Source organism: Palaemon carinicauda, chromosome 21 (genome assembly GCF_036898095.1).
Source record: "Palaemon carinicauda isolate YSFRI2023 chromosome 21, ASM3689809v2, whole genome shotgun sequence".
In the NCBI taxonomy this organism is placed as follows: domain Eukaryota; kingdom Metazoa; phylum Arthropoda; class Malacostraca; order Decapoda; family Palaemonidae; genus Palaemon; species Palaemon carinicauda.
Genome location: NC_090745.1, coordinates 102,147,279 through 102,174,495, shown reverse-complemented (window position 1 = coordinate 102,174,495; position 27,217 = coordinate 102,147,279). Strand labels below are relative to the sequence as shown.

Genomic DNA, 27,217 nt, shown 5'->3' with positions numbered 1-27,217 from the left:
ATCCCATCACCTTTCAAGCAACTTCAAATGACTCGCTTTTTCCTTTTATCATAGACTTGCTAGGCGGGAAACCTTTCCTTTCCTTAATTCATTATTAGAGAGCGTGTTCAGAGTGTGTGTATCGAGGTAATGTCTGGCATACATGCATGGGAGGGCCACCAGTCATGTGCTATGGTTAAGATGAGGGAATCCTTTATATAGAAAACAGGCCTTGAATTTTACCTCAGTGGTGGTGTGGAAAAAAAGTTAAAATGATTTTGGATACAATTTTTAAAAGACATCATTTCATATAGAAACAGAGAGAAAAAAAGAAAGATAGAGACAATAAGGTAAAGAGGTAGAACAGGGTTAGAGAAAGACTAAGCCAGTGATTTGTGATGTGGCACCAGTCAGGAAATCTGTTTAAAAGCAGGAGTCCTCCAATATTTGCTTTCTTCACTGCATTGAGCATAGACTTCTTCAAAGTGCTATAGCCTTTGAAAGCCCCTACATTATGGATCAAGAAGTCCTGCAAAGGGGTTTGTCTCTGTCACCTACATAAGACTTCTCAGAAGGAGAGACGTAGCCGCCCGTACCAATGAAAATTGGCATCTGAACTTCCTCTGAGGGAGAGACATAGCAGCCTGTACCAATGAAAATTGGCATCTGAGCTATCCCTGGAGCTGACAGTATTGTTTTGAGAGTCTGGAAATCAGAACATCCCTCTTCCTCAAAACCTAGTCTGCCCACTGGAGTATTAGCAAGTCATTGCTTTCCCAGTAGACAGCACAAGACTTCTCTACCTCTCCCAAGAATCAGGAGTCAAAACCAGTTGCTTTTGTGAAGTACATCTTGATTCTGAATAATGTCAAGACAGGAGACAGATTGTAGGATGTCCAGAGCAGAAGATTTATGGCCACCGACTTGGGGACCAAGAAGAGCATACTTTCTGACTTGACTACTTTCATGGGTAGTCTCCTCGAATAATGTGCACATTAATGGGTCTCTGCTTAGGTGGTGACATGGCAGACACTGGCACATAGAACCTTCACTGCCTAGAGTGAGTGGTAGGACCCTGATTGGCTGACCAGAAGCAAGAAAGAACCTAGATCCTCAGATCTGATCTTCGACTCGTACTAGGACCAACTAAAAAGATTCGACTGGCAACTCCTGAGAAGGCCTCAACCTTGAGGAGACTGAAGTGTAAATTAGTGGCTGAGGCTAACCTGGGTAGGGCATCACGGTCACCTCATCCATTTCTTTGCAATTAGAAAGAGTGCAAGAATGTCTATAAAGGATCACCTCCACTCATAGTTCCATGCTCCCATTGGTACCGGTCGAAGGTTTGGTATCTGTGGGGTAAGCAAGTCCGAGTACCCTTGTACTTCAAAAGGGTAGAGTGTCCGACAGGCTCCACCAGAGATCTACTTCCCTCCTGTGAAAACTTGTGTTCTGACCAAAGACTAGAACCTGCGTTGTAATAGGGGACTGAAGCTTATAGTCATGAGGGAGAGAAGGATCTCAAGCACCGATGAAGGCAGAGACGAAAGGAGGACCTCTCTTAAGCACCAATCATGAAACTAAAAGAGTACCTCATACCTCACCACCCACCTGTTGAGATACTACCGCTAGAGAGTTATGGGGTCTTTTGACTGGCCAGACAGTAGTACACTGGATCCTTCTCTCTGGTTACGGTTTATTTTCCTTTTTGCCTAAACACACACACACCGAATAGTCTGGCCTATTCTTTACGTATTCTCCTCTGTCCTCATACACCTGACAACACTGAGATTACCAAACAATTTTCTTATTGCACTGTAATTGTTCAGTGGCCACTCTCCTCTTTGTAAGGGTAGAAGAGAGACTTTAGCTATGGTAAGCAGCTCCTCTAGGAGAAGGACACTCCAAAATCAAACCATTGTTCTCTAGTCTTGGGTAGTGCCATAGCCTCTGTACCATGGTCTTCCACTGTCTTGGGTTAGAGTTATCTTGCGTGAGGGTACACTTGGGCACACTATACCATCTTATTTCTCTTCCTCTTGTTTTGTTAAAGTTTTTATTGTTTATATATGAGATATTTATTTTAATCTTGTTGCTCTTCTTAAAATATTTTCTTTTTCTTTGTTTCCTTTCCTCACTGAGCTATTTTCCCTGTTGGAGCCCGTGGGTTTATAGCATCCTGCTTTTCCAGCAAGGGTTGTAGCTTAGCAAGTAATAATAATAATAATAATAATAATGCACTTCCCTATGATGATCAAGGTTGACTATGGGGCTGAGGCCCCTCAACCACAGGCCTGCATCCATCGATATAGCAGAGGCACACAATGACGATCTCAAGAGGTGTCATCTCAACATGGTATAGAATAAGTTTTCCAGTGAAGCAGTAGTTCATCATCTTGGTGAAGGACAGCATCTCAGCTCTTCCAATACAAAGCCAACAATAAATGTACACGGGCTCATAAGCCTTGGTTCCACCTGGCTACTGGGCCGATCCCAGGTATTGTCATCCCACCCTAAGAAGAAGTGCTGTTTGTCAAGAGCTTTATATTTGCAACTACAACTTGCCCTCCTGGGAAGAGTAAAGGTAGATGAATTGAAAGAGGAAGGGAAACAAATGGCCTCTTATACTAAGTCGAGAAGTCGAGGTCTAAGCAACCATTGACAACGAAGCTCTCCCAAGGGGAAGAAACCACTCGAGTTGTTATGTCAACAGGGTGCCCATTTTTCAACACGGGACACGGCAGTACCCCTTTCAGAGAAAGAAGCAGAGTCCACCAAAGGTGGACATAATCTCGTACAGAGCCTTGTACAGTACCTCTATCCCACCAGGATTGAGATAGATAAGGTTAACCCGGGGCATGTGCATCAGTGGGGGAGGGGGCATGTAGTCTAGTCACAGACTGCCCTAACAAGTTGTGGTAAAGGATGAACGACTCCAGTGTTGCCTTTAAAGGGTTTAAAGGCCTCTCATGAATGGCAGAGGCAAGGGACAGTGACATTGCCCTATCGAGCAGAACAATGCCCTAGAGACTGACCATGTATACATATGATCAGCGCCCAAGCCCCTCTCCACCCAAGCTAGGGCCAAGGAGGGCCAGGCAATAGCTGTTGATGACTCAGCAGATAGACCTATAGGCTCCCCCAAAACCCCCCATCCTTAGCTCACAATGATTGTGAGGTTGCAGAGACCAAAGAAACTAACGAGTTTGAGCAGGACTCGAACCCCAGTCTGGTAATTACCAGTCAGGGACGTTACCACATCGGCCACCACAATCCACCATCGCCTTTCCCCCAAAGGAGGGCTGGTGTTGTAAAGAGCCCTATTCTTGTGACTAATACTGGCCTTCCTGGACTAATTCTTCTAAGAAGCAGCAAAACTGGAAGAGAAGGATGAGTAAGTAGAGTTGGAACAGGAAAGGGGACAAGTTGCTTCTTTCACTTACTAAGTTTCTCCTTAGAATTAGTTAGCAAAGAAGTTGAGACCTAAGTGTCCACTGACAGATGCCCTCTTCTCAATATGGAACACAGCAGTACAGTACACCATTTCTCCACTGTCCAGGTAGGAAGGTGGATGAGAGCTTCCAAGCTCATCCAACAGAAGTCGACAGAAAATGGGCATAGGCTTGCATGGGGCTACTGTATGCACCTCTATCCTACCTGGTCAAGAACATGGTGCTGAGGTATGGTACCACCCTGGTGTTGTCCACCTCCCAAAGGGGATCTGAAACCTAAGAATATACAGAAAGGGATTTAATCGTATTGGAATGGAAATAAAAAGCTGAAAATAATTATGTGATCTAAGTAATAATAATTTATCATCATCAATCTCTATGCTGACTAAAAGCCGTAACTGTAATGGCTGTCATATGTGACTGAATTTTGATTATCAATTAAAGTGACTAAAATAGTGGAGTATGCATTAACACTATAATTATTAAGTCAAGAGGCAAAATAATATATCGTTATTGCTTATGATAAATAGAAAAGATGGTTGGCGGACGAGAAACAACACCCTGGTAAAAATTTTCTTGTGTCAGTAATGGTTCTTGTTGGGTGACATGTCATCCATTAGCAGACAAATTCAGGATTGGGAATGTTGCAAAGGATTAAATGTAGCCTGAACCCGTGGGTCTCCCTTATACACACCGAGTCCGTGCCTTGTGTTGCACACTGATACAGTGGCGTAGGGCAGGGAAGACAATATTTCTTTGGCATATCATATTGTATTGTATCTCCTTTTCTAGCTTGACAGAAATCTCTTGACCACACAGCAGCTGAAACCCAATAATATACAAATACAAAAGCCTTGTCTTTCCATTATAGTTATCAAACTACAATAACAAGGCTGTGTACAGGTGATTTACTGTATATGGGAATGGATTAAATCATTAAAATAGAATTAAGCTGAAAATAACTGTGGCCTAAATAATAGTAATAACATACAGTAATCTATCATCATCAATATTTGTGCTGGCTAAAGAGCTGGAACTGTAATGGCTGCCCTATTATCAAAACAAAGTGACTAAAATAATGGAGTATGATTAATACTATATCACCTAGTGCTAAAAATAAGGTAAATAATAAATTCAGAACCTCATTAACTGCATTCAAAATATAAGTTGAGGTAGAAATACCTACAATCATCAAATGAGAAGACAAAACAATATGTTCTTACTGTTTACAACCAGTGGAAAAGCTTGTTGCCGGATGAGAAACAATGCCGTAAAAACTTTTGTGTTAGTAATGGTTCTCTGTGGGTGACATATCAGTTAGCAGAAGAATTCTTGATTGGAGGTGCAGTGACATTCAACAGAGTCAGAAGCTGTAGGTCATACACAGAGTCTGTGCATTGCATATTAATACTCTAACCATATGGCAGGGAAGACAATATTTCCATGGTACAGTATATCATGTCATATTGGATTCCCTGTTCTAGCATTTACAGGAAAGTTGGGCTCACACAGCAGCTGAAATCCAAGAATATACAGAACACTAAAGTCTTTTCTTTCCATTGTACAGTAGTTATTTGAACTATAATGGCAAGGCTGTGTGCAAGTGATTTATTATAATGTACATGGGAAGGGTTTAAATCATATTAAAATGGAAATTATGAGTTGAAAATAATTATATGTGGCCTAAATAATAATAATAATCTATCATCAACAGTCTCTATGCTGGCTGGGAGCCAGAACTGTTATAGCTGTCAAATGTGACTGAATATTAATTATCAAAACAAAGTGACTAAAATAGTGAAGTATGCATTAACACTATCATATAGTGATAAATATAAGGTAAATAATAAATTCAGAATCTCATTAACTGCATTCTTCTTATAATTTGAGGTAGAAATATCTACAATCATCAAGTCAGAGGGCAAGGAATGTCCTTACTGCTTACGACCAATGGAAATATGGTTGAAAGACAAGAAAGAATGCCCTAGTAAACATTTCCTTCAGTATTAGTAATGTTTCTCAGTGGATGACATGTCGTTAGTTGGCAGATGAATTCAAATGATTGGAGATGGTGTGAAGGAACCTTGTACAAACCAAGTCCGTGTCTTGCATTCCACATTGTCACAGTAGCCTGAGGGCAGAGAAGATAATATTTCTGTCACAGTAGCCTGAGGGCAGAGAAGATAATATTTCTTTGGTTTATCTTGTCATATTGGACTCCCTGTTTTAGCTTTTACAGGAAAATCCTTCGGGACCACAGCAGCCAAAGTCCAATAATACTGTATACAGTCTATTCTTTCCATTATACAGTAATTATTAAAAATACACAGGCAAGGCCAAGTGCATGTGATTTATTATATGTGGGAAGAGATTAAATCATAATAAAATGAAAATAAAAGGCAGAAAATAATTTCATGTAGCCTAGATAAATATAGGAAAATAATTTAAGGGATAACATTTTAAAATTTTAGGTAATGAAAGGGTCTATTCCATTCAACCTACTAAGACACTTCCCCCAATTTTGGGCTTTTGGGGGTAGCCAATATGAAAAAAAAAGAACAAAAGGGTACTTTCTTCTCTTCGCTCCTCCCCGCCTGACATGGTATTCAGTCGAGTTTGGTTGGTACTGCTAGGGTGCCACAGCCCACCCTCCCCCATTATCCACCACAATGAAGCTTCATATGGTGAATCCCCTACTGCTGCTACCTCAGTAGTCACCAAGGCAACCGGAGGAAACAGCATGGCCTATCCGAACCATCACAATCCCTTGCCATTCATTCCTTTTTCTAACACGCTCTTTTGCCTTTCTCACGTCTATCCTCTTATCAATTAGAGCTTTCTTCACCATCCATCCACCCAAATCTTGGCCTTCCTCTTCTTCCATCAATTCTTGCATTCATCACCTTCCTTAGATAGTCACTTTCCATTCTCTCTACATGGCCAAACCACCTCAACACATTCATATCCACTCTAGCTGCTAATTCATTTCTTACACCCATTCTTACCCTCACTACTTCATTCCTAAACCTTTCTAATTGAGTTACACCAGGCATACTCCTCAGACACTTCATCTTGAACACATTCAATTTCTGTCTCTCCATCACTCATTCCTCACAACTCTGATCCATACATCACAGTTGGTAAAATCACTTTCTCATACATAACTCTCTTTACATTCATTCCTAACCCTATTTTCCTTACCACTCTCTTCACTGCCCCCACCACTTATATCTTTCACTCACACTGACATACATCTGCTTCCGCTACATTTGCAGCAACAACAGACCCCCTAGTACTTAAACAGATCTACTTCCTCAAGTGACTCTCCATTCAACATGACATTCAACCTAGCACCACCCTCCCTACTTGTGCATCTCATAACCTTACTCTTACCCACATTAACTCTCAACTTTCTTCTCTCACACACCCTCCCAAATTCCATCACTGATCAACTCATCTCCTCCGAGTCTGCAACCAATACAGTATCATCTGCAAGCAACAACAGATTCACCTCCCAATCATGATCACTCATCTATCAGTTTCCATCCTTGACCAAGCACTTGAACAGTCACCTTTCTCACAACTCCATCAACAAACAAATTTAACAAAAATGGCAACATCACACATCCCTGTCTCAGCCCCACTCTCACTGGAAACCACTCACTCACTCAAATTCCTATCCTAGCACATACTTTACGGACTATGTATAAACTCTTCTCTGCTTGCAACAACCTTCCACCAATTCCATATACTGTAACCTCATCACATTCCACATCGCTTCCATACCAACTCTATCATAAGCTATCTCCAGATCCATAAATGCAACATACACCTCCTTACCGTTTGCTAAAATTCTGAAAGGGCAGATAAATTATATTGAAAGTAAAAATCATACACAATTAAACTAGAGTATATATAATAGTAAAGGAAATATTAAAATGAAATAGGAAAAATTTATTTTTTTGAACTGTGAAGAGAATGTAATGATATTTAGAAGTTTTTTCATGGATACATATGCTTTAGGAGTTTGTTGAGGAAAAGGTGTGAAAATAGGAGTTTGTACAGTAAATATACACAAGCAATGATTTTTTTTAAAGAATGATCAGCTCGCCACCTTACTGTAGACCTCAAAATGACAGTGAGTCGGCAACCGAAGATTTGACAATGCACTATAAATCTTTCAACTTTGTCAAATTTTCTTTTATGAACTCAGCACTGTGTTGAAGTCTGCTATAGTCAGTAAGAAGATGGCATAAAAACAGTGGTGACTGGGTAAGTGTGTTGAGTAGTTTTAATGGATGGGAATATCAATATTTCTAGGATTTTCAACATTCGCATGTCTCTATTATCAAACTCCACATATGCTAGGGTATTACTATACAAGTAAATACAAACCTGTGCAAAGTATAATACTGTACCAGCAGTTTTCTCTGCTCACCACCAAAAAGTAAAAAGTGGTTAATGTGAATGAAAACTGACCAGCACTTCATTAATAGTTAAAAGCTATTAGGTTATGGCAAAAAAAAACTGTGAGTTATGAAGATAGTACTGTACAACACAAAAAAAAACTTAAATTCATTGTATAATTCTATAAAATTTGTTACACAGGCTTAAGATATATTTAAAAATATAATCAATAGCAGTTACTGGAAAACTTAGGATGTAAAGTATTTGCATTTAAATACTGTACAGTACTTCATTAGACACTTGATATTTGCTAGGAAAATGAAGTTGGGAACAAGACGCTGGAGATCAGTATCAGGGTAAAATATAACAAATTTAAAAATTAACGTGTATTTTACTTAGTTATAAAAATCTAAGTCTTTTAAAATAGGGATATGTTTTCTGCAGCGTTGGAATGGTCATTGACCGAGATAGAAGGATGAGTTGGGAAATTAAGATTATAGGATTCAGATTTATATTACTAAGAAAATACAAATTACAAATTTAAATGTTCCAATGCTTACACAAACCGATGATCGGGCACATGCGGGATAACATATAAAACCGATACTGCTGCACTGGAACCATGAATTAGTGTACTGATCTACTTGGTTTTTCAGTACTATTTGGGGACCATCTCCTGCTCATAAAAGAGGAAAGATTGCTTGAAGTCATGCGGGGCTTCTTACAATTAGCTTTCCCGACTTTCTTTAATTTCTTCTAAGAAAAGTCGTCTCAATGCGTGGGGGAAAAGCACGAAGTGGAAATATAACTTGACGTGATAAGTATCCTCCTTTACCCTCAATCGCCTAGGAGTTGGTGTTTTGTTCAGGAAGACCTTTTACCTGGTACCAGTGGAGAAAGGTCACTGTCACACTGGTTTAACTTTGCTGACCAGCCATGAAAGTACAGGTTATTGAGAAAACTCAGGAGTGGTTCAAAGATGAACCATTATTGCTATTACACCAAGCTCACGACTATTAACCAACCCCAAAGGCACTGGTCAGCATGTGAGCTACTATTGGGCCAAGGAAGGAGCATGATTATACTATACCAGGCCAACGATTACCAACCAATATCAAAGGTATCAGCTGAAGCATGAGCTCTGAATTGGCACGAGGATGTATGATACGATTGGCTATGCTCTGTATCAGCTCGAGGAGGTAAGCTTCAATCGGCTATTCTCTGTACTGGCACAAAGAAGTACTGTAGCATAAACAATAACCCTTATCAGCCTATCATATGTGCTAGAGATAGGTACATGGTTGGAGGGTTCACCTGCAACCTTAATTTCAATCTCTAACCAATGAGGGAACTCGGCATTGGCATGGGGAGGTAGCGTAAATAATACCCTTGTCGGCCGACCAAACTAAACCGAAGATCAGTTTGTGGTAAAGCCATTCACCTACAATTGATAAAAATAGGTAGATGACACACCAGGTTCATGAGCACTAACCTACCCTGAAGGTACCAATCAGGGGCGAGTTCAGTACATCACACTGTGTGCACAAGGGTAAGGAATGATCCTCTTACATCACAATAGTAATGGAAATAAAGGATATATATGCTCCCACCATCAAAGGCCTATGGTGTTGATGATTGGTCCAAGTAGGACCACTTCCTTGCTCCCGGTGCAACAGCAGTAAGCGTAACACTAACTCAAGCTCTCTTGACTGACCTTGAAGGTAAAAGTTAGTGGGTGAGTACCATCAGTCCCTCCAGGAGGAGGAGAGCAATTTCTACATGTTTCAAGTAACTTTTAGCAAAAGGCGTTCCCACACAACTATCGTCTTCATCTTCTAAAAGAAAAAGTGTCTGACAAAGAGAAAGGAGGGAGGAGAGGTTGGTAAAATAGGAAGAGTGAGAGCAAACTTCGCCTACTTCCTCTTGCCATCTATTCTTCCTTATTGTCACAGAGAAGTCATGGTTAGGGGGACCAATAATAAAAATGTTCTTAGAAAAGTAAGCTACAAAAGCTTCCATCGCATCAACATAAACAACTACACTTGGGGTTTTATTACAAGGGGAGCCCTGGGAAAATTCACCGACACTAACACTACAATACACTGTACTGAAATTAAACAGGGGACACCACACAGGAGAACTCTGGTGGCACCATATGTTCATCAGCATACAATGATGATCTCTATTGGATACAGAGGATTTCATTACCTTCCTAATTGAAATACAGTCAGCCCTCGCTCTTCACAGGGTTAGGTAACAGACAGGCGCAAAGAGTGAGAATTCGCTAATAGAACACTTGCTGATATTGTAGAGTATATTACTGTAATATATGTACAGTACTATCACTACAGTACAGGTTAAATGTACTGTAAGTGTTCACTATTTTCATTCCGATGACTCACACTGTTCGACAACTCACCGCACACGTAGCCTACATTTACATATTGTAGAGTACAGTACATGTAGTAATTTATATACGGTACTGTACAATACAGGTGATAAACAATACTGTACATTACTGTAATAATGTACTGTACTGTACTGTACAATATGTATACAATGATACTACAGTACATTTAATATTTAATAAGTGTACATATTTTATACATAGACCACTAATCATTTTTGTACGAAATTCTAAGTAGCGGTCTTGTAGCATGACACAACTCTTGATGTGCCGTCTTTTGCACGGTACTGTAGGGAATCACACATCTAGAGTATATTATCCCGTAAATATAAACAATGTCCATGAGTATGTACTACTGTATAAGAATGCATCCCTTTTTTAAATGAAAACTTGATTCTGCCTAAAAAAGGAAATGAGGGAGCTGAACACACAAGAGGAGACAATGCAAGACTGAGGCAAAGTCAGCGTGAGATGGGATATTGTGCTGGGCAGTGAGGGAACTGGTGCAAAGCTTGTGGGTTAAAAGGAGCGGGGGCTGTTTGAAATCGTCGCGCAGCAAGAGTTCTTCGAGCGAATTCACGTATATGTGATTTTTTATTTAATAGGTTATATGGTTCTCTGTGTTGCGAACGAGCGAAATTGCGAAAAGTGAGGGCGGACTGTATTGAAAATGACACACTCAAGGTGGCTAGGAAGACAATACAGAAATTTGAAAGGTTTGTACCGCATATGAACAAAATCCATTTCATCAAATGCTCACATTTCAGTAAGCTTTCACTGTTACAGAGAGAGTGCTAATAAACCCAGCAATCACCATAAAATAAATTAAGAATAGATACAACATTCAGCTCAACAGTATATCAGTATGATTTTTGGCTAAAGACAAAATTAGCTACGGATTAGTAGGGCTTCCCCCTAGCATCACCTGTCATTCACCAAATACCTTTTTAATGATCCAACATATCTATTTTAAGAATAAAAATATAAAAAAAAATTTGAGTGTAAACAAATAATTATAGTAGTTGAAACTGATGAATCTGGCTGAAGAAATAATTTGACAAATAATTTACAGAAATGTCATTTTACCAGACTAAAAATAATGAGTTGCTAAATACATACCCAAGGGTCCATGTAGTACTGGTGTTCACAAGGAGAGCTCAATTTCTTTTGTAAACATTAGACAATGAGTCTTGAGATAATCCTGGATCATGGTAGAGGCATGTAAATGATTCATCTCAGGTTTTACAAATGTTCCACTGTTAGGCTACCCATTACATTCAAAGATTTCAGATATCTTTTAGGAGTAAAGTCTGAGTGTTGAAGAGATTTTAGGCAATGTATAAAATTTTGGGTAAATTACACTACTAATAATATCTACATTCCTTCCATGCCATCAAAGAACATAGGTAAATATTAGTTAGTTGCACATGTTGGTCACTTCTTATTCTCAACAGCAGGTTAGGAAACCTGCTCTTGAGAATAAGTGAAAGCAATTCTGTCTTCTTAAAAGAGATACAATAGTGCTACTGTACCTGATACATGATCCTTGCACCACATCATTAAAGTACATCCAATGTTGAGAAAGAATGCATTGAATGATACAAATATTGTCAAGATATAATCTATAAAAGGGTTTTAATGTCTAGGAGGACTAGTAAAGAGATTCTGCAAAATGTATGCAATAACATTTAATAGTCTGTATTTTAAGAAGAATGTTTTATGAAAATGTAACAGAATAGAATTTGTTTTTGCCTAAAATTTCTACTATACAGAATAAATTTTATTACCAATGAATTGCACTTGACATTTCTATTTTTTAAAATATAATTCAATCTTATAAAGTGAACTATTTTGTGGACATTCTTTTATACATAAGAGAAAGTTACAATGATTTGTCAAAAAGTTGAAGAGATATTTTGAGTATAACTTCTCCTGATTTGACTTCATCCAGTTTAAGCTTGTAAAGTTGAGGCTGTGTTCCTGGTTGACCCTTTGTTTCTTCATATACTTGGTATATTTTTATTTCAGTTCGCCCAAGGAATTCTGGGGAAACCAAAAAGTAAAATTATAAAGCAGTTTACCTTGAGCAATTCAATTTGATTGCCTCATATGATGGTTAACATATAATGCTTATACTGTCATAAAAAAATTCTATATTAAAATTATTCTTTCTCATACTTACAGTAGTTTATTGCCATCCCTGACAGGTGGCTACAGCCATGACTAATAGATATAAATAAAAAATTTATATAGCTCTCTCTATTGGTATGATGGCTATGCAGTGTAGTGCTCCCAAAACTAACTTTGTAGTCACCTCAAACAACCGGTGGTTGCCCTGTGAGTGTGGGGATTCCATTGTTCTCATCTTCCACTTTCAAATTTAGGATATCAAGAATAATGTATGTAAAAAAAAAAACTTCATTCACTGTGCATTAAGAGGAGGGAGGGAACATTAACGAACTTCGGTGGGTATTGAAGTACAGTACTGTATTGTACAGTACATTGAATTTCAATTATAATATATTTCACTGAATCTTACCAAATTTCATTGCTGCCTGCCATACCAGCCTAGTCAAATTGCATATACTTTAAAAAAGGCTACTTCTGAAATAAATTCTTGGAGCATGGAACTTGCATGCAAGTGTCCCAGGCACCTCTTGGTCATGGAAATCTTCTCTGACAGTTCACCCCTCTGACCAATAAGTCCATTTCTCTGAAATTCTTAATCCTAACATAATAGTAAAACTATATCAATATTTATATTTTATCGTGTTCTACTAGGTTCCCAGCCCATAACCACTGCTAAAGAAGGAATCTCTACAAGTCTAGGAATGACCCTCGTGAGGTGGTTGTTCTTGGCCCTAAACGCAGAGTACTGTAGGTATAAGAGTGCTCCCTCTTCTGGAAGTCCCACCTCAACTAAGAGGGCTTGCAATTGGTTAATCCTTTTAGCAGAGGCTAATATCAACAGAACTAATTTATTGATTATCAAAAATCTCGGACTTGCAGACTCCATGCCCTCAAAAAGGTGATGTCCTCAAGAACTGTAGAACTAGATCTATGTTCCATTGGTCTTTCTTCTTGACCTTCAGTGTCTCGATGATGAATGACCCGATTGTTTCCTAAGCACGAAGCTGTCAGCCAAATCTAAACCAATGAGTTGAAGAATGGATAACACCCTAAACCTGTAGCTCTTATGGGACAAAAAACTTATCATATCTGAGAAACCTGAGTAATTTGATGATATGCAGATCACTCTTGAATGTGCTCCACTGATGTTGAAAGAGCTTGTCCATAGATTTGCTCTTGGAAGCTATGATGGACAGTCTAGCTGACTTATGAAACTATTTTGCTCTAAGTAGAAAGTGGAGTCTCTCCATGCAATCAGTTGAAGCATGAGGGGTTTTGGTGTACCAGGAGGCACTGAATTTTTTTGAGAATGTATGGTCTTGGGAGGGTGATCGATTTGTCTGCTAGTAGGCAACAGATCGTTGAATTACTCGCTCAGACTAATAAGCAACTTATGAATGTCATTCTTGCATTGTGGATGCTTTTGAACTTCACAACTTGAAAGATCATGGAGAAGAGGAAATATATAATATTCTGGTTTGACTATTCCTGAAATATGCCATCCACTGATCCAAGCCAGGAGATTCTGCACCAGGAAACAGTAAATCCCCGCTTTCCTGTTAAGAGAAGTTGTGGACAAAACTGTCCAAGTGTTTTGTTCCCAGGAATGTAGGTAGAAAGTAGCAATATTTCTCTCTCATCTATTCAACACAGCAGACCCTTTGCCCCCAAAATATGGTTTCCAATGGGGTGACGCCTTGTTTCCAGATGTAGGCTAGAGTTGTGATGCTGTTGGAATATACTGTAACACCAAGGCTTTCCCTATTATTCAATTCTCTAAATTCTAAAGAGTTCATAACTGCCACAATCTCAAGTCCATTGAACTACTTCTACTTTTCTTTTTGTTTCACAGACTTGTCAGGTGGATTTCCTCCATGGTGACTCCCAAATCTTCCTATTGATGTATTGCAGAACATCAATTTAGACTTCCACCAATTTCAAGTCTATATGCCTGTCACAAGGAGAGCTCAGATAGAACTGTGAGTGACCTCGTCCTCAGAGTGGCATGTGGAATGGACTTTCCTATGTAGGCCATGGTTTCCAGAAGGCATGTCCTTTGGTAAGCCAACTTTTTTTCTCTTTCTGAGCTTCTTCAACAAGTCGAGGAAGGATTGGATTCTTTTGCTGGAAGGGTAAGCTCAGAAAGGAACACATCTTTGTCCTCCCTAAATAGAGAATAGACCGGCCTGCAGATAGGACCAATTTCTCTCAATTTTTGAGAATGCCCAAGTTGCTGCGTAGGCACATAAGCAAACAGGTTTTCTCTTGTTGACCTCATTACTAGTGAATAGTCCATATAAAACAAGGACCATTATCCCTAAGTGTTAGCCACCTTACTACTAGCACCATGGCACTTGTGAAGACCTGTGTAGCTGTACTTAAACTAAAGCAAAGGCACTCAAACTGGAATACCTTGCCTCCACCCTAGATACTTCCTCAAATTTGGATGGAGAAAGCATGTGAAAAATAAGCGTCAGATAAGGTCTACGGAGAAAAAAAAGATTCGTTCTTCTGTACTGCTGCTAGGACTGTGCAAGGAGTTTCTATAGAAAATTTGGTTACCTGTACTTATAGAAGCTTGTTTAGCCTTAAAATGTCCAACACTTATCTCCAACCTCCCCCCCTTCCCCCACGAGGTTCTGTTAACAAGAAAAGGTGATGTCAATAGCCCTGATAAAAAAGGACTGACGTGTTCTACTCTAATCTTGAAAAGCAACTTCTTGAGTTCTTAATATAAATCTTAAGACTTGCTAATACTGTCCTTAAATTGTTTCAGGAGGACTAGTTGAGCTGTTAACTAGGGGAAGGAGATCAACAGTCAGTGATAGCCCTTTTGCACAACCCTTAGAGCTCATGGATCTGGTTGTAGTTTGAACCAGATTATTATAATTATAATAATAATTATTATTGTTATTATTATTATTACTAGCCATGGTTGGAAAAGCAGAATGCTACAACCCCAAGGGCTTCAATAGGGAATGCAGCCCAGTGAGGAAGGGAATAACAAATAAACTCTATATAAGTAATGCATAAAAATATAAAATGTTAACATATATAAACTATAAAAGAATTTACAAAAAGTCTGAACTTCTGAAGTTCCAGCGATATCCTAGAATTAAGAGAACCTACCTCCCACTAGAGTTCATACTGCTAGACTGTCACAGATCCTATTCCCTTTTTAATTGCCAGAATCATGTCCTGGTGTACAGTATATCCATAACTCCTCCCTGCTCTATGTGAAAAAAAAGCTGGTTGATAATATATGTGGAAGTTTGGTCTGTCACTTGTGGATGACCAACTTGTTGTGGAGGCATAAAGTCTACTGACTGATTGACAGACTGGGGTATATTCCCTCTTGTGGTCCCTGCCAACAAAGAGAAAGAACCTGATCTGTCACCCTAGTAAGCCTGTTTGCCCAAAAAATGACTTGTCACAAGAGACATCAGCTCATGTTTCTGGATGGTAAGACAGGGAGAGGTTAGCAATGAACAAACCTTCTCCTTTTTCAGGACACAATTTCCAAAAGTTTGATCCAACTCAGAGATGTCAGGGAGAGTGCAATATACACTTCATGAATTCTAACATGAAGCAAAACTCATTGTTATCCTTACAAGGATGAGCTCAATTCTTGCGCCTCATTAAAATTATCCCCTCTCCCCACAAAAATGGCAACACAGCTCATCTACACAATCTTTGTAGTACTATACTGTACTAGCCTCCTGGCTAATACAGTGGTAACGTGTTCGCCTAGCATTTGCATGGCAGCAGATCGATCCCAGCCCAGAAACATGAGTTTAAGCTGTTTACTGGGGAGGCCACTGCTATGGTTGGGGACCATAGAGAGGGGGGGGGGGGTGCTTGCCCGGCTGACGTTCTGGTGAGCATCTATTCTGATGAAACTGGAACTAAAACCAGACACCTTTAATCTTTAACTATCATCTAGTACTCTTTGGCTGACAATGAAAATTTCTCCCCTTGGCATAAATAAGTGATGTGTCGGCAGCCTTGGAAAGAGTGGCTCAAGTCTGTCTTTGGGTCAGGGGTTTCAATGGTGTGGTACATCTTAGTTGTTGAAGTGAACATGAGGCCACATGGGGAGGTGAATCTGGGAGCAAGCCCAACTTAGGTGGCGATATCATGGTTACTGTCTAACCCTACACTGACATTCTCTGAAGAGGGCATAGTAAATACTTCTATGATCTTATCCTAAATCTTCATTTGAAAAGAAAAAAAAATTTTTAATCATTATTAGATGCTTGAAGTATGAAAATATTCTGATCTGAAAAGTACTCTTACTAAATCCATTTGTTATGAAAAAACCCCTTATTTGACCCTAATGAGTTTTGATGCCTGCAGATTGTTTTATCATTGCATTCTTAAAATCTTGGAATTTTGCAATTAATGATGTTTCTATCCGCCCATTCACGAATCTACACTTGCTATTCCTACCATACCAATCCCTGTTATGGGATTCCACATAATCAAGATATCCTTTCACCTCTTGCTCAGTACTACCTCCACACTCATCACACCTATCGTCTAAAGATGTATTTCCTGCTCTGGGAGACATTTGAAGCTACCAAGGGGGAACTAATAACACTGCCTACTATCAATGAAAAAAATATGAGATGAATTTTCAGAATTCTATCTAATCTAATTCTAAAGTAAAAGAGTAAAAAAAAGTCCTTTTAAATTACTCTACTATATGTTTATCAGTATATTTGTTCTTTAAAAAAAATACATAAATGGCCGCAGTGTCTTCCAATTGCTTTTTCCCTTGTCTATAAGAAAAGGGGAAATTTGGATGGTTGAACTGGTTGCAGGGAGAAAGATAGAGAGAAGCTTAGGAACCACTGGTCTAAAGAGCACCCATTGTCTCTACCACTATGCCTTTAACATGTAGATCTATAATTCTTTTGAAATGTTTTCTAATTTTGCAAACAGAGCAAACCCATGCTCTAACAAATTTGGGATATATACCTCAACACTTAAGAAACAAGTACCATCATAAGGCACTCAATACACTATGAAAAAAGGTACCAAAGGGAAAAGCTACCTTGGTTTTGTCTATCCCCTTCTTGCAATCTGTCAGAGGCGAATAACAAGATTGAGGGAATCCTTGTAATCACATGGAAGCCACCTGCTTAGGTAGCAGACAAGCATATTTGGGAACACTAAACAGGGCAGCCATCATACCAATGAGGGGAACTGTAGAAATACTTAATCTATAATTACAGATCATGAGTGTCACCACTTGTCAGGAGACAGCAATGAACTTTGGTAAGATTCATTGAAATAATAAAATGACCAAATGATTCAGTTCTTAATTTTAAAAACCATAATACAAATAAAGTATTTATGTACAGATAAGCAAAGTGTTTTTTTACCTAAAATGAGCACATTTTACTAACCATTTGGCTTAAAATATCCTTTGTCATATACGGTAATACAAAGAACATCTTCAGTCAGTGATTTGACCTGGAACTGCATTGTAGAATCCCATTTTGGATGAGGAGACATGGCAGTGCTGGTACGGTGAACTTGTGATCCCAAGCTTACCTCACAGAATGACTGTAAGGTACCTATTGAAAACATATTGAAATGGACATGTGATATTAACATTGTTACTAATGGGATGAGCGATAATAAAGGTAATAGGTTTACACAATGTACAAAAAGTATAGGTACAGTTTTCTCGGTTTAGTTTTGACAACTTATTGTACAATATGTAATCTAGTTGTACTTGAACTCAAATATTTAGGATTATATTAAAAAGTGATTTATTTCATGAGTAAATGGGTAAGTCATTAGTAAAGACTTATACTTAGTAAAATATGAAAATAATTAGGGTGGAAAAGCAGAAGTAAGGATGTTAAGTGTCAACAGTTTATTCATTGTAAACTATTGTAAATCTATGGTGAAAATTCATGCAAGAAATAGCTATGTTATGAGGAAAAAGATAATGTGAAGCTAAACATACTACACACCTATAAACCATAGAGGAAAAGTGCATAAAAAGCATTGGTATTTTTATATTGTAAATGTAATTCACTATGTTTGAACTAGTCTTCAGTTACATATAGTCTATTTTCAATAACATCCAACTAATTCTTGCAAAATGTTAGTTGCTTAATACCTGTATTTTATGCTATGTAACCATAATAGTAATATTTTATTTTTTGTAGATCAAAATAATTCATGTAATTCTAATTTAAAATCTAAAAAAAAGAAAAAAAATGCTGTTAAAAATGTAAGTCCCTTACAGTTGGTATCAAGCAAAGATCTGTTAATGGGAAGTATAAAAAAATGTGTGAGAATGTTGCACATTCTAGAAGCAACTACTAACAGTGGGAATTCTAAGGGCCTGGTAGGGCAATGGCCCTCCCAGTTTTTCAGCTGGCCCCCAGGTTGGTGCTCCCCCCCTTTTTTGCATATCCTATCTAATATATATATATATATATATATATATATATATATATATATATATATATATATATATATATAATTATATATATATATATATATAATTATATATATATATACAGTATATATATATAAATAAATATATATATATATATATATATATATATATATATATATATATATATATATATATATATATATATATACTGTATATATACAGTATATATACAGTATATATATAAAATTTATATATATATATATATATATATATATATATATATATATATATATATATAGTTCAACATTTCTCAGAAATTCAATGACCAGTACTAGATTGAGTAACATTGCACTACTGTCTATTGGAAGTGCACATGCTAAGAGTATTTATTTAGACTGTTTTGTTAATGAATTAGACAGTAGGCATGATAATCAAAGAATCAGGCTGCATTAAATATACTACTACCAAAGAATGTTTATGTATCAGTCTTCCTTTTTGTTTAGCAACATTATGATAATTGCATGAGATTAAAACTATTGTTGATGTAGTCACATAAGCTAATAGCAATGCGCAGCCTAGCATAACAATTTGTGGAGGACTTATGCTTTACGTTAGTGGTATGCAATTATAGGTACTGTACAGTCATGTTAAAAGTCTCACGGTAACCAATTGCAACCTAACCCTTTCTTTCTCTTCTCTATGCAGAATAGATGGAAAGGTAGAAATGTGTAAATAAGTAGTTGATGGGTTAGTTTGAGGATGGATAACTGTGTACTTTTGGATAAACTCCGTCCTTCCACCTGCCATAGGTTAGGGAAGAAGGAAAGATTAGATAAGCTCCTTGTCAGAGATTTTCTAACGTGACTGTAAAATCTTGATGGAACGAACCTATTAATGAATATGTATTATATAATTTTCAAGTTGCTATAGAGAAAATTGTATTCATAAATTTGTTTCAAAAGACTTACACATCATCTTGTCCAAAAACTTTTATGAGTGACTGTGCAAAAAGAAAACAAGATTGAAATCACTTATATAGATACCGTACGTGTTTGATTCTATTCCGTTTTGAAGCTAGGATTTAGTCCTTTTGATGTGACTTTCTATTCTTACACACATTCCATCTTTACCTAGATGACTTCGTCATTCATTCATTTATCCACACTTCTGTTTTGAAAACTATATGTCTTACAATCTTCTCAGTACCCCTATCTTTCTTAAATATATAAATGTCAGTTGACTATGCGCCTTCTTAACCTGCCTTCATATCTCTATACAGTATATGTAATGAGTTTTTTATGTTCCTGAACTCCCCCACCCGTGAAGGTTCATTTAGGTTGCAACTATAACCTCCTATGGCCCCCCTCACATCTATGTTGGCCCTGAACTGGCCCTCCCACTTTCATAGTCCTAGAATCGCCACTGACTACTAACTCTTTGTCAAGTCAATTAAGATGGTTTGCAGTTAAAAATTGTTTACGAATTTCAACCTAGTGAAAAGCTTGTTCTACACTACTGTGAACATGAATATATAGTTATGTTCAATTGTTTTTTTTGCTTGAACTATAGGCCTGCCGTGCGAAATCTAACAATTTTCTTTTTAACTCAATTTTCAATCAAACAGCCTCAGGAGAAATTTGGTCTGAAATCCTTCAGAAATGGGCTACTAACCTTTGAATGATTTCATGTAAGCAGTAAACTGCAACACCATAAACTAGGTTTGTATTTATGATGTCATTATCATTGAAAAGTTTAACCAGACAAAGTTAGTTATCATATACTATTGTGTTGAGGTTAAGTGAATAAAATATTTTACTCAAGAAGTAAAAATACAATACTTTGGAAAAAAAGACTGTTAAATTGCTCATCCTAAGACAACAAAACAGTTGAATGATAGATGAGATAGCTGATCCTGCTTTTCACATCTGTTATAGTCTACTTATTTAATAAACATAAATGTATAGTTCTTGTACCAGTTACATATTTTCCTATCCCAATATTTTAATGTTTCTTTCTTATTTATCTTTTTAATTGTGCATTAAATTTATAATAATAGTGGTGTCAGACGTTTCAAGTTGTATGCTCTTTGTCAGATACATTAATATAGATTTTTTTTTTTATTTTGTGACTGTTGATATTAATAGCTTTGTTTCATTGAATGCTCAATTTACAAGTAAGTTTTTCTTTTGCTACAAGCACTTGTACTATATATAGTTTCCATTTTTAATTCTACTTTTTTTTTATTTTGCAAAGTACTTTTGTACATTTACCTTGCAGAAGCAGGCATTACAACTATCAACTGTGCTATTATAGCCATTGATGTTTTCTTTAGTAGTACCTATCCAAACACCATCACTTCAGTGAATTACCTGCGAGAGCTATACGAGTGTACTCAACAAGATTACAAAGGGCTGGGTGTGTTTAGTGGTCCAATTACATCTGGATAAGTATGAGATATGGTGGATTTTGCCTGCAGGAGAGAGAAGGGATGCAAGATTGGTTTCCTTGCTTTTAAACTGGAGGTCAGCAATGCCTCTGTTGCTACCTGGATTCCTCCTGGCCCCTTCTTTTGCGTGGACAGGAAGAATTCATACCACATGTAGTAACAGCACCTTTGTTAGGTTATTCCAGTTTTTAACAATTCTATGGTAATGGAAATACTGGGAATAAACAATTCCTATTCCTCCATTTTTTTTTTATGTCGGCTAACCCCAGAAATTGGGGGAAGTGCCATGGTAGATAGATAGATAATTCCTCTAATCACCAGTTCATCTGTATGCTTGCATATTTTTTGTGAATAAGAATATATAAAAAGTTGCTTATATTTTTCTCCGAAGTAAAAGTATATTATAAAGCAAACTGCACTTATCCCATAACTCCATTTTGACCAATGTCTGAAAATTAAATGGAAAAAAAAGAGAAAACTACATTGGTTTTGGTTATCAATAAGTTACATTTCAACACTGCCTTTGTATGTAGTCATTAGCACAGTAATGTATCTAAAAAGTAAAATAAACCACCAAATGAGGGGAGAAGTGAGTTCAACTTGCTGCTGGTCACAAGCCTGGCTAAACGTCAAGTTACAGCCTTGTCTAGCCAACCAAGTATGAAAACAAAGGTAAAACCTTAATAATGAAATGCAAATAATGTAATTAGGAGGAGGTGGAACTAATAAAGAGGACTAAGAATTTGCCAGTATTGGGGAGGAGTGTGGGGTGTCAGTGGATCAGATGGATAATAGAAATAGATGGAAAAGGTTGACTTGAGCAGTCGGCCCTGAAATACAGTGGGAATAATATGGTTGAAAGAAGTTGTATCTATGAAGTAAACTACTTAAATCTGTCTTTTTGTGTATTCATTAGCACAATAGTAGGATGTATCTGTAAGTCAGACTACTTAAACCTTATTTTAAATGTAGTCAGTGAAATAGAATTGAGTAAATTTTGTATTTAAAAAATCTAATTACTGTATTAATGAAATATTACTATTTAAGCTACAACCCTAATTGGAAATACATGTAGTTATAAGCAACAAGGCTTCAACGGGAAAAATAGCCAAGCAAGGAAAGGAAATAAGAAAACAGACTAGTGTGCCTGAGTGTATCCTCAAACAAGAGAACTCTAACCCAAGACAGCGGAAGACCATGGTGCAGAAGCTATGGTACTACCCAAGACTAGAGAACAATGATTTGATTTTGTTGTTCTCCTAGAAGAGCTGCTTATCATAGCTAAAGACTCTCTGCTATCTTCACAAAGTGGAAAGTAGTCACTCAACAATTACAGTGCAGTAGTTATCTTAGTATTGTCAAGTATATGAGAAAATAGAAGAATATGTAAAGAATAGCCCATTTTATTTGGTGCATGTGTAAGCAAAGTAAAAATGAGCTGTAACCAGAAATGGATCTAATGTATTACTATCTGGCCGGTCAAAGGACCGAATATGTCTCTAGCAGTACTATCTCAGTGGGTGGCAGGTGCCTTGGCCAACCTACTACAGTACTTGCTATCTATTTCTCATGTGTATGTTATCGGTGAGGGAATTGCAATTCTAACATTAAAACATCGTTTCCTCATTAATTTGATATGATAAAATGTACTTGTACTGGAAAATGAGCTAGAATACAAAATAACAGGTAAACAACCAAATTATTCAAGGATGAAAAAAGTGCATCAGTCACTATAGGGTTAGTGTTCTTATTTAAATTAACAAAGTCCTGAATACTACTGGCCATTTGTTACATACTGCTAACATAAAAATTAAGGACTGCACTGAAATTCTACAAAAATCATAAACTTTCAAACTTGTTCTACATACTTAATTTCTTTTAAAGTAATGCTAAAGGATTGTAATCATTGATATTTTCTATTCTTTGCAAGCTAAATGAATGGGTAATTCTAATTTGTGTGATCATGGAATGATATATTGTACTATTATTCTTATACGGAAATAACAGCCTTTCAACAATGGATGTTATGAAGGAAAAGGATAAACAGTACTTCCTTCTGGATTCCTAAATTTCTTTTTACAACTGCAACTAAAGGGTGTACTTGGGAGTATTCCATAATGGATGTCAATTATCAAACTTTTACCTACCTCCACATCTTTGTTTGATATTGATGAGATGAACACATAAGTGTTATTAAGCTGCAATATGATAAAGTTTTAGACAATTTATTTGTGTTCTAGGCTAATCTTGATACCCAAATTCATTTTTATCAATTTAAACCCTCGAGGTAAAATGTCATATTACAAAAGAATAATTTAAGGATATTTCATCATGTTTGACTTGTCATGCTTTGTCCTGGATGTAAATTGATAATATCAAAAAAATGTTAAATGCTTAGCAACCATGGTAACCAAACCATCTGCACTGTGTTGATAAGGTATTTATTGTTTAAAACTTAGAATATGTTTTATCAAGATAGAAAGGGCATGAAATTAGTTTGGAAGCACTGCTTTTTATATTACATTAATTTAAATTTTTTTACATATACTGCACAGTATTAAATTCTACTTCAAAATTAAACACCAGCATAGTTTGTTTTGACACCACCTTCTCATGTACTATCACCTACACTAAGGTAAATGAGTTGTCTGACTGAATGATTACCTGCAATTTTATATGCTAATAGATTTACAAAATCATACTTTTCTATACACATGCACATGGTCTATAATTTTCAATCATTTTATTTCCATGCTTATCCTATTTCTTTGGTATGCACTGTTATTAGAATATCAATATATATGAATAAAATTTGGCTATTGTATTTATTCTAATACCCTATACTATCTTCCAATGCAATATAGATTATAGTTATTAAAAAGATGAGATTTACCAGCCCAATGATCCAAGCTCACATTTTACAGATTGCCTCCAATGCAATGAGTGACAAAAAAGGGATTTTGACGAAGGAAAAATCTATTTCTGGGGAGAGACCTGTGGCGCCCGGTGAAAAGAGTCCTTCTTATATATCTTTTCTGATAAAACCTTCCAATTATACCAGAGAAAGATAAAAGCATGGAATGCTGAGGTTACAACCCTCGCGCGAGCACCTTTTGGGTGTCGTGTATAAAGTAAAGGCGCGGGAAATCCACTATTCACAGGTTGTCTTCCATTTAGTTAATTCCTTCGTCAAAGGGATGGGCCGATACAAAGGCCCTAGCCAACCACCAGCGCCACACCACCCACGCCACGACGCGAGCGCCATCTGAACAACATCCTTCTGTATTGGTCATGACGGCTTGGAAAGGAAAGGGTGGGATCGTGTAAAATAAAGGGGAAGGGTTTCACCGGGCGCCACAGGTCTCTCCCCAGAAATAGATTTTTCCTTCGTCAAAATCCCTTTTCTGAGTCGACCTGTGGCGGCCGGTGAAAATGTACCAGAGAATGCCTTCCAAGCCCAACAATAACTACTAATTTAATGAGGGGAGAGAAACAACACCATGTAAAGAAAATCATATATAATTAAGGTAAGTAGGCATAAAACATAAACTAGCCACAGGGCATAGTGAGAGTAAGGTTAAACAAACATGATAACAGGGAAGCCTCCGAGTATCAGAGGACACATGCAACAAAACTGACATGGCTAAGAATATCCCAACCCTATAACTACGGTAAACAATAATAGTTACAATCATATTAACCTAATATGTAAAAAACTTAGGGCTAACGAACCACCAAGGAAGCGGCGTCGTGGTGCGAGTGGCGGGTAGGAGGGAGAAGAAAAGAGATGGATGAAAGGAAGAACAAAAGATCACTGGGGAGAGATAAGGCTCCCAGCTGCAACTGTTGGGTATTTAAGAGCCTGTAAGTTCTTTAGATAGTGGCGTTTGAAGACCATAGGAGATTTCCAACCCGTGTACTTTTTAAGGTCATCAAAGCCCATATTCTGGAAATAATTGATGGAGGTAGCTACAGACCGGATATCATGAGCATGGGGAAATGATCCCGGATTGGCTTGTTTAATGAAGTATAGGATCTGTTGCCTAATACCACGTATGGAAATGGTACCTCCTTGTTCTCTGATAAACAAGGGGCCAGACGATCGGGTAGCAGTCCTGGCTAAAAAGGCCCTGAGAGTGGTTACCGGACATAGAGAAGTATCTTGGAGAAGAGGAATAATCTTCCAAGGGGACCACCTATTTTGGGGGTCCTCGTTTTTAGCTAGGAACGCCCTGTCTGGTGAAAGAAGTACTTCACCTGAAGGAAGGAAATCCATGTTTTCTGAGTTTCGTGAGAGAGCTGCTAGTTCTGAGATTCTAGAACCCGAGGCCAAAGCTGTTAGAAATAAAGTCTTCCTAAGAAGAGTGATATAGGAGCAGGGTTCGTTGTCCGTGTCGGAGGCCAGTTTGAGGACATCATTTAGAGACCAAGAGACCTTTTGTGGACGAACCGAAGGTCGAAGCCTAGCGCATGCTTTTGGAATAGACGAGAAATAAGACTCCGCCAGGTTAATGTTAAACCCAACCAGGAAGACTTTCCTCAGAGCTGACTTAATGGTGGTTATAGTGCTAGCTGCTAGGCCTTTGTCAAATATGGACCTAAAGAAGGAGATGGCTAAATTAGGAGTCATAACCGAATGGTCTGAAGTCCTTAAGAAATCTGCTAGTTTCTTAACTGCCGAATCATATTGGCGAATCGTAGAGTCCCTTTTGTCTGATTCTATAAAGAGGACATTATCTGGGTCGATGTCTGCGGCCCTACGCGCCGCAAACTTCATGAAATCCACAAAGTTAGGGTTTTGGCTATCCTTGAGGAATCTGACACAGTCCGAGTTTGGACCACTTGGGTCAGTCTGGGGAATGGGATCCGGAAGGGACGGAGTTTCAACTCGAGGAGGAGAGGAAACCAACTGCTCTTTGGCCAGTGAGGTGCCACTAAAGCCACTGCCCCGTTGAAGGAGCGGAGTTTGTGCAAGACTTTCAGTAGAAGATTCACTGGAGGGAATAAGTAGATCTTCTGCCAATGGTTCCAATCCAGGGTTAATGCGTCCATGGCATAAGCCTGAGGGTCCAGGTTCGGTGTCACGTAACATGGGAGTTTGTGATTGAGTCGGGTCGCGAATAGATCTACCTGGAGACCTGGAACCAACCTGAGTATCCACCGGAAGGAGCGCATGTCCAGGGACCACTCCGATTCCAGTGGGCTCGTCCTGGATAATGAGTCTGCTATTACATTCTGGACTCCTGCTAGGTGAGTTGCTGACAGGAACCAGTCTTTGTCGGCTGCCAAGGCGAAGATAGTGACCAGGATCTGATTCAGGTTGGGTGATTTGGACCCCCCCCTGTTGAGGCAGTGGACTACGGCCGTGCTGTCTGAGACTACTCTGATGTGGGTCGACCTCGGAGGAGAGATTCTCTTCAGGGTCAAGAACACCGCCATGGCTTCGAGAACATTGATATGGAACTGTCTCATGGCGGGTGACCAAGAGCCCTGAAACATCTGATGTTGGGAGTAACCCCCCCCCCCCATCCACTCAGAGACGCGTCGGTATGAATTGTCACTTGTGGAGAGGGGAACTGTAGAGGAACCGATTTGGAGAGGTTCCTCCGTTCGGACCATGGTTGTAGTCTCATTTTCAAGAAAGAGGGGATCTTCGAGGTCTTGTCTCTTAAAGGTATTGTCGCTCTCTTTCTCCAAACTCGATTGATGTCTTTGAGTTTGGCTTTTAATAGGAGATCGGTCAGTGAGGCAAATTGGAGAAGGCCGAGGATTCGTTCTAAAGCTCTTCTGGACACCTGTTTGTGTTTGAGAAAGTTCCTGACCTTGGAAGCTATCTCCCTTACCTTCTTGGGAGGAATGGAGAGCTTGTGCTTTGAGAGGTCCCAACGGATGCCTAACCATTCGAAGTGGCTTGATGGTTGTAGGCGGGACTTCCGGAGGTTGACTTGGAAGCCCAGTTTGGCGAGAAAATGGAG

General features: G+C 38.2%; 1 protein-coding gene across 1 annotated transcript in view; it reads right to left on the bottom strand.

Annotated features, from left to right (window-relative positions):
- Positions 1 to 11,917: 11,917 nt before the first annotated feature.
- The window catches only part of LOC137615380 (intersectin-1-like), a 377,240-nt gene continuing 361,940 nt past the window's right edge, over positions 11,918 to 27,217 (bottom strand). Inside the window, exons 41-42 of the mRNA XM_068345199.1 lie at positions 17,787 to 17,957; positions 11,918 to 12,288 (exon numbers count right to left, since the gene is read on the bottom strand). Of these exons, the coding sequence (XP_068201300.1) occupies positions 12,128 to 12,288; positions 17,787 to 17,957 (332 nt within the window). The 3' untranslated portion in view covers positions 11,918 to 12,127. The remainder of the gene's footprint in view (positions 12,289 to 17,786; positions 17,958 to 27,217) is intronic.